The 12,911-nt window shown below is 42.0% G+C and overlaps 1 protein-coding gene across 1 annotated transcript in view; it reads right to left on the bottom strand.

Annotated features, from left to right (window-relative positions):
• Positions 1-4,949: 4,949 nt before the first annotated feature.
• npr2 (natriuretic peptide receptor 2) overlaps positions 4,950-12,911 on the bottom strand; it is a 52,152-nt gene continuing 44,190 nt past the window's right edge. Inside the window, exons 16-22 of the mRNA XM_068732439.1 lie at positions 12,147-12,293; positions 11,290-11,413; positions 10,153-10,221; positions 9,764-9,938; positions 8,405-8,503; positions 6,778-6,869; positions 4,950-5,531 (exon numbers count right to left, since the gene is read on the bottom strand). Coding sequence (XP_068588540.1) covers positions 5,469-5,531; positions 6,778-6,869; positions 8,405-8,503; positions 9,764-9,938; positions 10,153-10,221; positions 11,290-11,413; positions 12,147-12,293 — 769 coding nt within the window. The 3' untranslated portion in view covers positions 4,950-5,468. The remainder of the gene's footprint in view (positions 5,532-6,777; positions 6,870-8,404; positions 8,504-9,763; positions 9,939-10,152; positions 10,222-11,289; positions 11,414-12,146; positions 12,294-12,911) is intronic.

The raw sequence follows: 12,911 nt of genomic DNA on the forward strand, positions 1-12,911 counted from the left end.
ATGGTAGATGAAAACACCACAGTGTCATCCAGATACAGGAGCAGAGACTGGACCCTCTGATCCTCCAAAATTATTTTATTTTATATGGATATTTTATATTTATAAAATTTATTTTATATATTACATGGTGACAACTGCTGTCGCTCAGCAACCCCAGCAGCCTATTTCCACGACAAGACGTGCTCCTACTGCGTCCCTACAGGTGTGAATGCAACCGGACACACCAGCCTGTCGCAGAGGAGACAAAGGGCAGACTCAGAGCCCCTGCTGGGTCGCCAACAGGGGCCATTTATCAAGCAATCACTGTCTGTGCACTACAATACAGGTCCGTCAGCTCCACCTGGCTACAAATGTAGAAATACAATCACGGGATTCCTACAGCACCTACCTTGGAACTTGAATAATGTTGACTCCAACAGACACACACACACACACACACACACACACACACACACACACACACACACACACACACTGAAACTCTCTCTATTTGTGTGTGAGCACCAGAGAGGCAAGACCTTATGGGCAACAGCATAAGAGGACACAAAAAGACACTGTTGTCAGTGTTATCTCAGCAAGGTCACACTAAATGTGTTATAACAATCATTTATTGAAGTCAATAAGAACCATTTCTAACAATGTATTTTTATTGTTAGGTTTACTGGTTATTACACGTGTCGGTGAAAGATAAAAGTTACTGTGAGGAACTTTTATCTAGTTATAAAACAGTCTAAATGTAATATTGATGCCTCCATAAGACCGCCATAAGTAAACAAGACCATCAACGAGAAGACTGTTTCTATATACAGTAGTTATTCTTAATGGTTTCCATCGGTGCCACCGGATTCTGACAAAATCATGCAGGTTCACCGGACCCTGGTCCAGCTTCACCGCCGCCTTTGACCTGCAGCCGGAGCTCCGGCGGGAGGTTGGAGATCTCCCAGCAGCAGCGGCTCCTCCTCAGGCCAGGAGCAGAGCTTCGCCTTGCTGCTCCGCCGGTCTCCCGGCTGGGAGTCAACACAAAGTCTCTTCCTCTCAGTGCTGCTGCACTTTGTTCACCAGAGATCCGGATGTAAATGATTGTGTATCTGACAAATACACGTGATTTGATTTGATGAACCTGTGTTCTGACTCGTCTATCGATATCTTGTCAAAGCATTATTGTTGCAAAGTATTGTTATAGTATTCTATTTTTGTATTGTATGTTTTTTTCCCCTCCTTCCTTATGCTGCTGTTGCATTGTCTTGTATTGTATGGTTTGTTATGTTTCTGTGCATGCGTGCTCGATGCTATTAAAGTTATTAAAATGTGCGTTATTAAGAAAAGGACGTCTTAAAGGATTATGCACTGAAACACTGTAGCACAAGTAGATTAAACGTTAAATCATTTAACTTATTATAGCCATTACATTCAGTATTGGCTTTTCATCAATATGATCCTGTCTGATTAAGACACTCTTTTCTGAATTTGTAAAAGGAACTGGCCTGTGTGAAATACCAGCCGCAATTATAAAAGAGTTAAAAGGTTTCCTTAGATTGGAAAGTCTAGTGCTGAATAATCCTCCCCACATTCTTTTAGGCGAGCACAGAAGCACTTCCTCCGGTCTCCAAGAGACAGCTGTGGGTGAAAGCGTCGTCCCCTGAGGTGCAATTAAAGTGAACAGAGATAACAGTCCTCTGGTTTGAGCACCTGGTAAAATGTCTTCACGTCCATCCACTGATTGATTCATCCAATCATCATCCACTGTTACATCCATCCTGCTGAGCCACGGCCTGTGGTGGCAACTGGAAGAACACATCAGGTATAATTGTCTTTTATTCAACATACATGTTCCCCATTACAAAAGGCAAACCGCTCTTCTAAGTTACAATTGCCCCAAAAACATTTTTATATTAATGTTGATAAAACATGTTCGAGCACCTGGTGTGACGTTATAGTTTCTTAATGATTTTTAAGCCTCTTCCATTTGCTGATGAAGACAGTGTAATTGCAGCTGAAAGCGCCAAAAAAAGACCTTGAGTAGATTATTTTGTCATACATACTGTTCTCAAAGTCAAAAATGAACCTCCATGCTCAAAAAAGGGAAACATTTACCATTTGAATTTTATAATTTAATCAAAGACGTACATATTTTTCTAATTTCCTAAATTGCAAGATCATGGTTCCATCGGTTTAAAGCAGTCCATGTTTACACTGAGACAGAAAAACAGCATTCAGCTATTAATGTTTAACTTTTAAAATCATATTAGCAAATTGCTTGATTATAACGTCTAATAACAGCTTAATCATAACTTGAAAAATGTCCAGCATGTTTTGCCAAACTCCACATAACCTGATTCTCTGTTTTCCCTTCACCTACTATCTGCAGTGTCTTTGCAAAGCAACACATTTTCCACCAGTAGCCTAAGTGCAGCAGCTCTCGTTAGACCTGAAGGTGACTGTCATTTGCTGCCAAACCAAGGAACAACATCATCATTTGGGTGGCAAAATGAATGTATTTATTTGCTCAGTAACCTTGCTGAGTCACTCGTTCATTGAGTATCACATGCCATTTATTCATATCGATGTAAGCCCTGCTAAATATAACACTCTGTGCTTGCTACCGTGGATATGAGACACACAAACAAACCCCGGAGTCTGTTGCTGAGAAACAGCAGAAGAGTTTTCAGTGGACAGCCAGAGTGTCTGGAACAGACTGTCAAACTGTGCTGCGTCAAGCCACACAAACTATCGGTGTCCACTCATTATTTTACAGTGACCTGTGATGATGTTTGCTGTACGTACCGCATGCACCTGTACCTGTATGTATAATGTTCACCGTCATAGGGGTGGCCAAACTTTTCTGATTGTGGGCCAAATACAGAACGGGCCAATCAATAGTTAATGAGTAGTTTTCAACCAGTTGCACAGCCAGAAAATCAGTTTCTGGACCAGAAAACCCCAACGTGCCATAAACAATTTTTTTTCACAGTACTGAAGAGTTTACATCTGAAAATATGTTATGTGTAAATCTGTAAATAAGTAAAGCTAAAAAAAAAAGGCAGAAATTGCCAAATAACTTTATTAGTTTCTGTTCATTGCCTAAGGGCATACTTTGATAGATACAATGTTAACGTAAGACGTAAATCTGTCCGTCTGATATTAAGATGTAACAAACAGGCAGAGATGGTTTTAACATTCAAGAATGTGCAGAGAGCTGCAGTTGAACCACAGGCCGTATAGTTTGGCTGCCCCAGGTTTGGGCTGTTAACAGTTGCTAATTAGCACTAAGCACGAAGTACAGCTGCAGCTGATGGGAATTAACCAGACACAAACTAACCTTTTGGTGTATGGGCAGGCACTTTCGCATTACTTACATGATTACGGTTAAGTAAATAAAGCTAAAAGTGCCCAACATGCTCAAACAAACCGTCCAGTTTTCCAACAGCATTTACCTGTTTTTAATCTGCGTAGATGACTGGATGTCTTAAAACCTGCAAATCACCAAATACATGTTTACTGCTGTACTTTTCATCACCCACACGCAGGTGTGACGACGCTCCTCCAACTGTGTTGTAGGCTGTCCTGGCTGACCTGACAAGGGAGGGTGATCAGCTTGATGAAGCTCACCTGGGCCTTCCAGGCTACAAAAGCCGCTCCAATGCGTTTACCTGAACGTTCACCCTGCATCACCTTCTTCCGGTTTCGCACCGTCAACACTGCCGCAGCACATATGCCACACATCGTTCATTTGAGACTTTAGTCGAATAAATGATGTTTGGTTTTAAGTAGAACCTTGTGTGGACCCCCTTTTTGTTTCATTCCCTGAGCCTTGTGACACAGGTTAACACTGAGACATGAATTCACCCAACAATTTCAGATGTAGTACTCATTTTTTTTTTTTAAATGATTTTGGAAAGAATTTGTCTTATGCACACTTTATATTTTATTTTGCAGTGTGCTTGGTGGCTTTGTGTACATACGCTTCAAGGTTCTCGGCTGTATGAAAAGGCTAGAAAATAACAAGATGACAGACAGCCTGGTCAGTCGTGAGGGGTTAGCAGGTCAGAGCGGTGTTCAGCAGAGACCTTCACTCTGATCGCTGTGGCTCTAACAGGCGCCGGCGTGCCACCGCTGTGAGAAAGTGGGTGGCAATTACGGCCGTCGCAGGAGGGGGAAGATGTTCTCCTGCAGAGATGAAAACGCACAAACACACGCTGCCACAAACACAGCGCCCATGCCTCCGCAGCTGATAATGAGCATCTAATGAGCGGTGATGTCATTACAACAAACACACAGCTGCCTGCTACCAACTCGCTTTTCTCCTCCCTCATATGTCCACAACCTGCTTGCGCTCAATTAGGCTGCACATACTTAAAGCTTTCACACTTGCTGCATTTGAAATAATGATAATGAAATAGTCCTGGCGGTATTGTGAAATGTTAAGTGACAAGGCGAATATGGCCTGGATCAGATAAAGCTGAATTAATTGCCAGGACAGGCGAGGCGGGGGAAGGCGCAGAGTTGATGTTTAATGGAAGATAAAAATAGAAAAAAAAATCTTCGAAGGTGCAGCTTCATTGAAAAAGACCTTTTCTGAAAAGGTTGCACCGTGTAGCCTGCCCCTCTGATGAACTGGCTTCTGCACTCCTGCAATAGCTCTGTGAACACTTTTAAATGTGCAATTCTAGCGGGACATCCAATATGTTAGGAGGGGGCAGCACAAGGTCCTTTATAAATTCTTTCTGGGTTAAAGTAGGATGAAAACTTTTGGTTGATTATTGGCAGAAGGATATGGCCCAGATACATTCAAAGAGCTCACATGAACCAATTTAACGTTAATGCATACAAAAAGAACAGACTCATTAGAGCTCTCTTCTGCCTTTCTCATGTTACACCCTTTGTGGATGCAAATATCAATAACTAACCAGACTCCTGACATCAGGAGCATAAAATTACTGCCCGGTCCATGAATGGGAAAAGAGTGTTTTACTCAGTTTATTCAACAAAATATCTTACAGTATCTTGGATATACATATATACATATTATCTTGTACTGTGTAACACGGTTTATGAACCCCTGCAGTGACATCACTTGTAACGCTGTGCCTCCAAACCTCAATGGCTGTTTCAAGGAAATATTACTACATCATTGACTCCCAAACACATTATACAAATCTTAATATAGAAAGCACAAAAAATAAGAATTCATCAGTGAAAAGTACTCAGGACAGAAAGGTTCTTCATACAAAAGAAAAAACAACTTTTACAATATTTTGTCTTTTTTTTTTGTCTTTTCTTTTCTTTTTTGCAGTTACAGTATGCAGGTAATAAATATACCTGGAATTCCCTCTGTTTTGTGTCGTTCTCTTTTCCTCTGCGCGGAAATCACCAATAGGGACTTATTCTAGAACAAATAAAGAAGTGGCTCGGCCACCGGAGCTTCTGCTGTCGTCTCCACTGCTGCTGCCACATTATCAGCAGGCCTCTCAGATAACATACACATCAGTCTTCTCCCCAAGAAGCCAATACGTTCTCATTTTGCCTTTTCCCTGGAAAAACACAGAAATCAATAGGTTCATCAATGGGGGTGAAGTGGGGGGTGATATCCTCTATTAGGCTGCCCTTCATTTAAGGGTGACCCTGATGGTCACTGCAGCTCGGCTTACACCTCCACCCTCTCCAAAAGAACAACGTCTTTATGCATATTCAGAGGCGAATCAACCACATCGTCACAGTGCCAAAAGCATATCGATGTTGTCGAGTGAAATATTTGTTTCTGCAAAAGATCAACATTTGTCTCAATCTAAAAGTTACACAGAGTTTTGTTTTTTTTTACTTATGTTTCACCTGTTTGTAATCGATGTAAGACTTGTGGACCCAAACGGACTGGCTCTGGATAAGTGTGATGCAGTGCATCAGCCTAGTAAACTGGCGTGGATTGCATCCATGAGAACTAGTACATTGGGTTTTAAGTCTGTGTAAGACTGGAGCATAAGACTGGAGCCCTAGATAGGAAGGACCCCCAAGATTCCCACACTGCTGAGGACATAACCTTAATGTCTCCACTGGAAGCTACAGCCTTGATTTATAGAAGATTAACGATTAATCTGTTACATAGAAAAATGATCCTCACTAAGATACTAAAGTAAGACTACCATACTTAAAGTAATCTGTAGTTGTAAGTCTTCTTTTACAAAGTCATTGTGTCGAGTATTAAGTCTTAAACTACATTTGTTTTATCTATTTACAGAACAATTTAACTTTTTTCAAGTAATCTGTCTTGTTACCATCTGCGACAGGGGCTTGTTTATGCCTTGCGAGTCTGTGCGTGTGTGTGTGTGTGTGTGTGTGTGTGTGTGTGTCATCATGGCAACATGTTGTCCTGGAGACACCTACTGTAGCAGCAACTAGAAGAGGTTTTGAGGACATCAAAACCGTGCAAAATGCAGTCACAAAAGTTTACAGGTGGGTAGTTGAGATCAAAAGGAAGTCTGAGTTTAAAGATGCGTGTGGTTTTTGCAAGGGAGCTGGAAGTAGGGGGTAGGAAGTGAGGAAGGGACCACACACTTTAAGCCTATGGTCCGATTTTACTTTACAGCTGGTGTGATCCCATTGCAAGATAGTTCCATTTTGTTTTAACAATCATTTCAACATTTTCTAAAACAAACTGCACCAGCAACAACAAGTCAATATTTCACCCTTCAAGTCAGAATCTGAGTCCGTACAATCGTACAGACAGATGTTTTTTTGCAGTTTGAGTGCTCGATTTTTAAAAAGTAAAATGTGGCTCCTTACCTTCATTTCTACGTCTCCTCGTAACTGGAGATCAAAGTAGCCAAACTCATCCAGCACCTCTTTGGTGGCAGAGGATAAGTGGATCTTTAAGGCTGCAAAAACAGATCAAGAGCACAACAAAGACTGAGCATTTCCACACTGTGAATGACAAATGACAACTTCAACAATCACCACCACACTGCTTTCATCTCCGGCCTCAGGACGTGAGGAAAGTGAGGAGCGAGACGAGCCGATGCGTTCAAACGTCAGCGGCTGAAATGCTAACAGGGATGAAAATCTGTATTGTTTTTGTCCAATTAATGCGCACAATGCAGAGATGTGAGACGAGATTCCTGCCTGTGAAGCTTCAGGCTGCACAGTTTATCGCTGGCTAAGGGCCCTTAGCTGTAAGTGCAATAAATTATTTACCAGTGGAGGCACAATACAGGAAGCGACTCAGTAGTTAATCAATACTTCTGATGATTGGCTCGCAAACTCTCCAACCACAGTTTCATGACACTAGTTCCTGTCACTGACAGTCAAGAAAATAAATGTCAGCGTAGAAAGTGTTAGACTCAGCAGCTCGATACCTCTCATATTCAGCTTTGAAATCATTTTCTTACTGAAGAATGTTTCCATCCAACACCATCAGCTATTACCTTGGCAACAACCATTCAATCACTCTTCCCTTGGCCCGTATTAAAGAAATACAGAATGATCAACAAATGTCTAAACTGACACTACAATTAATCCCGTTAATCGTACATGTATAACCTTTCAGGCTCAGGAAAACAATATCGCCATTCCCATGAAAAGACAAAAATCAACAATGAATTGATCTACTAACAAATATTGTATCCAGAGCCTGATGTATCTGATTCTTCTGTGCCATAGAGCTCCATTGTTGTCCAAAAACTTTGTCAATGAGCCACACTGTTGCACACTGTGACATGTTCCTTCATTACAATGAACACAGACACTGTAGTTTATTTTTACTCAATCCCCCCCCCCCCCCCCCACACACACACACACACACACACACACACTGTCGTGCTGCTATAAATACTCGCTAGAGCACCAAATGTGTATTAATCTGCAGCTAAAAATAGTCCCAAACAAACTATTTCCTCCCGTTTGAGTAACATTTTCCCAGTCTGTTTTTCTGTGAGCTGCCTTGATCAGAAAACATGTGATTCAACAAGCCACTCAGATTTGGCCTTTGACCTTCCTATGTCACATACAGGCTCATAAGAATACACCGCCCCCCCATCTGAGTATCTCCACCCACGGCTTGAGAACTGACTTTGCAAAGGTGCACCATATTTTTCTCATGAGCCAATCAGAGCAGGCTGGGCTTTTTCAGGAGGGGGCTTCAACAGACAGGCGCATAAACGGAGCATTTCAGAATACAGGTGCGAAAATGTATGTTAACATGTACACCATTCCACCATTATAATAATAATGAGATTGCAGAGTCACGGCAAAGACAAAGAATAAGATGGAGTTTGTTGTAAACACTGAAAAATAACGAGGACATTGTTACATGTTCCACCTTGTTCAAAATCCGGATCGGTGTGGAGACATCTGATATAGTAATTATATCGACACCGCTGTCGAAATAACATCTGAAATTAGAACAAACACTCACCCTCTCCGTTGGACTCCATTCGAGATGCTGTGTTGACAGTATCTCCAAACAAACAGTATCTGGGCATTTTCAAACCGACCACGCCGGCACAGACCGGACCTATAAAACACAAGCAAAATATAGTCATATTCAACAGCGGGGAAAAAAACTATAATATTTGCTGGGTACCGCTGTCATTATCACACAACCACCTCCGCAGTGTAAATGTTTTTAAATAGGACGACAGAGGGGTGAGTGAATTTAAATTGTGCTCAGAATGCTTTAAATTACTCTGACAATGCTAAGTACTAGCCTACCCACGCTGGTCCATTTCTGTTGCATGTCAAGTGTCTGATTAAGAATATGAGCTGATACAGTCTAAATACTGTGTCAGAAGCCTCTTGTAAATGACACCAGACTAAACGCTGCAGACAGGTCGAGTTAAAACATCCGGAGTGTTTATGTCCAGTCAGCACGTTGGCATCCAGAGGTGGGAAGTTACATATGACAACTTGATATACATCAGTTGCCAGTTTCAGAGTTACACTAACACAGGCTAATACAACAGAGGCGCAGTAAATAAATCCTTCTTTCATTAAGGTGCAGCTTTTAAGAGTAGAGTGAAAAAAAGACAAGGCTGACCAGTTTTATTGGATGGAAAGCAGCTAACGTCAGTCGGTTCACATTTCCACAAGCAATCTATTCATCTGGTTGCAGAGCACATTAGGTGTCACATTACGCACTTTGTTATTACGGTTTATCTTCGTCAAAAATCCTTCTTGGACTAACAAGAGCATCGAAGTTTTGATAGCTGTGCAAACCTTTGATAACATGGAAGAGGAGATGGGGCAATGTGCTTTGGTTAGTCCAAGTTTGTGAAAATATTTGCTCACAACGGAGTTTCTTTTGGGAAAAAAAAATTGTAACCAATTTTCGGTCAGCCCAGAACCCTTTTTAGAAGTGAAAGAGAGCAATTGTTTCACAAAAGACATACTTGGCCAGCTAACGGGACTTCCTGATAATGCTACAACTGAATAAGTTGTCATAATTACAATATTCAAGTAGCCTGGTTCAGACTTCTCTATCACTGCCCGCATTCTGATTTGTTCAATAATTCACAGAGGTCTGGTGTTGTGCTCATTAGCCAATCGAGTGTTGGAGGATACAAGGCAGAATGGAATTATCGTCTCCCTGTGCCAGACAGAGAAATAGCTATACCAACGGAAAAATAGAAAATGAAAGGCGGTGTTGACCCAACAGTGCTTTAGTCAAGGACACCTCAGCAGGATGGACACCAGCCATTACGAGAGACTAAATCTGGGACCATCCAGGTGACCTCGGTGCAGATGTGCAGAGCTGCAGATCAGAGTGCGGACTCACCTGTGTGTATACCTATCCTGAGTCTCAGCTGGTCGTTGGGTCTGTGTCGGATCTTGAACGTTTTGACCTGCTCTAACAACGCCAGCGACATCCCAGCGATCTCTCTGGCGTGCAGTTTTCCGTTCCGCACCGGCAGCCCCGACACCACCATGTAGGCGTCGCCGATGGTCTCCACCTGAGGGATGAATCATGAGGAACGAGAGAGTCAAAATAATTTGTATAAATGTTCTGTTGTATTCCCAGGATTCCTATAGAGCTCCTGAAGGCTGGTAATAGCCCTCACGCTTTACAATTGCATGTAAACCTTTCATATTTTCACATAATATAAGAGACAAAACTCAAGTTCAGATTGGAAACAAATACGCCATATTCTTGCATTATCATCTTACCTTGTATACATCAAAGTTATCGATGATGGCATCAAAACAGGTGTAGAGATCATTGAGCAATGTGACAACCTGTAGAGAGGCAGAAGAGTTTTAATGATGGGACCTGATAAAGCAACAATACTGCTTACAACTGAAAAATCCATCGTTTGACATGTTTCTTTTGTTTAAAAGGCTGACAGATTGGGAAACCAGCGTGTCTGCAAAACCTCCCAGTCTGCCACTTAATCTCTGTTTGGCTGCCGCTGGACGAGTGCCTGCTGAGGTTCACTGACAAACACATTTACAGGGTGATAAATCAAATCCACAGAGGGAATATTACAAAAACACAATCCACATTTAATTTGACCAAATTTAGTAATTCATTCTTCATCTTTAATGATCCTTTTTTTTTTTTATTATTATTGTGTCTCTGCTGGCTCTTTATCTGGTTAAGACATCTTGTGCTGTGCTTTAAGAGTGAGCAGTGTTAAGTGAATGAACATTTAAACTGGACTAGGATCTGAATTGTGAGAAACTTAATATCGTTTATTACCACTACAGTTCTGGATTTAGATGTAACTAGATATTTTTGTTTTATGAATATCTGGCCTTGTCAAGAAGCATACTTGGCTCTTCCTCACAACTTGAGAAGAGAAAAGATGAAGATGAGAAGAGCAAATGTCAGTTCTTTGGGAGGGTTCCATTCCACGGGAAGGTGTCAAATTGCCCATCAACACTTAAGACCCTCTGCCTGGATGCAACATCATGATAATGTATTTCCTCTAGACACCTCCCTTTGCTATTCAAGTGAGAGGGAGATAGGTGGTGGCACAATGTGACTCAACCCTGCGTCAACACACTGTTCCATCTAACAACTGTACTATTTTGAGTAGCAGCCCGTGTGTGGGAACGCACACTGTGGGAACTATGAGGCACGCCGTAGGTAGAGACCTGATACTGGTGGTGAGCCCTTTCATGTATGAGTAGAGAAAGAGAATTGACCGTGACTGTGATCACGAACAGTGATTTTTAGAAGCCTTCAGCCTTCAGCTTGGCGGATGTTGAGGGAACTCGGAAAAAAAATGGCACAGATACACGGACAGACATTGTTGCAGAGTGGGAAGTTCATTCCCTGGAGGAATGTCGCTCGCTGTGTACCTGTAGCGGTGTACTCTCCGCCGACATGGACGTGAAGCCCACAATGTCGCTGAAGTAAATGGTGACGCTGTCGAAGGCTTCCGCCTGCACCGTCTCGCCTCGTTTTAGCTGCTCTGCTACCGAACTGCACGCGAAAAGAGAGAAAGAGAGAGAGAGAGAGAGACACATGAGGTCAACATGTGAAAAGTGTGAAAAGTTCAGACAAATCTACGAGCAAAGAACAGAGACCAAAAAATAAGATTAAAAAAAAACCCACGGCAGAAGGTTATGAAATTATGATGGTTAACCACAGTTAAAGGATGCCAAGCAACAGGTTGATTACCGGATATCAGTTTATCTTTGCTTATTCTACTTGTGTTATTTTACTCTCAATCAAATAATACCAAAGTCAAAAGCACATGTCGCAGAAGCCAGCTAGTGCAATTCACAAGAGCGGTGAGAAATGATAGCTGCCCTTCCTCTCAGGCTCTTCTCTGTTTATATATCTGGATTTTTCAGCAGAAAAAAAAAAAGAGGATAAATGGGTGAGAAAGACGGGATTTGCTGCTGTGGTGTTATCCAAACGCCTAAACTCACTATCGCGTCTGCTCCTCCGTCCCCCTTAATGAGCAGTTTGCCTGTCAGCTCACTCCGTTCCCTTTCATCTATAGCGAGATCGCACCACAGGGAAGTGTGTATCAAAACGTGGGGTTGGGAGGGATTTAGAGTCTTTAATTAAAGAGGGATTTAACAGAATTGACAGTGTCATAGAGCTACGCTGGTAACACTCACCTAATTTGCTGGTTTCAAGTTAATTGGAGTTTTGAGCTTCTGAGTGGAAGGACAAAAGTGTGAATGTGTCTGTCATTTGCTCTTACTGTGGTAAAATTTGATAGAGGAGGTTTTCTGCTTTTCTTTTCTCCTCCAGGTAGGCTTGGGTTCGCTCCTCCACCAGGTTCTCCAGGTTATTGGCGTACTGCTCCATCCTGGACAGCAGGTTGTTAAGAATACTGGTGCTGCCCTCCCTGTGGAAAACACACACAGTAGAATGAGGCGATATCCACACAAATCCAATAACAGCAGAACAATACAAAACACACAAATGCTCATTGATATTGTCGAGATCGTCTAAATGTTCGCTGTCACTATATACTGACAGTAGTTCATGAGCCAGATAATCTGTGATAAATGTGACCAGGCCACCATGTTGAAAACACGGTGGCAAACCTTCTCTCTTTGTTGTAGTGATGTCCCTATGTTCACAGATCTCAGTCATTGTTTTGGATAATTAATAGAAATTGTAAAACTACAAAAATGTAATCCAGGTCGGAATAAACCAGAATAATCCCTTAGTACTAAGAGTACTCCACCGATTTAGAATTGCAATTCTTTTTTTTTTTAAATCCTCTTCTTCTTCCTTGTCAAAATCTGCCACCGATGTTACCCACGATGCAACTCCACCGCTCACGCTTGAGACTGAGATTTTGGTGTGTTATGATAAGCAGCTAATGTACTGTAGACTCAAGCTGCTAGCCTGTCACAGGGATGAGGAGCGGACCAAAGAGCTTCTAACTCCACTTGTGTTCGCTGACTCAAGCGAAATCACTTTATCAGACTTCACACAACTCCCACTGGAGCCACCA

Source organism: Cebidichthys violaceus, unplaced genomic scaffold (genome assembly GCF_023349555.1).
Source record: "Cebidichthys violaceus isolate CVI_PGR_0920_01 unplaced genomic scaffold, fCebVio1.0.p SCAF_59, whole genome shotgun sequence".
In the NCBI taxonomy this organism is placed as follows: Eukaryota; Metazoa; Chordata; class Actinopteri; order Perciformes; family Stichaeidae; genus Cebidichthys; species Cebidichthys violaceus.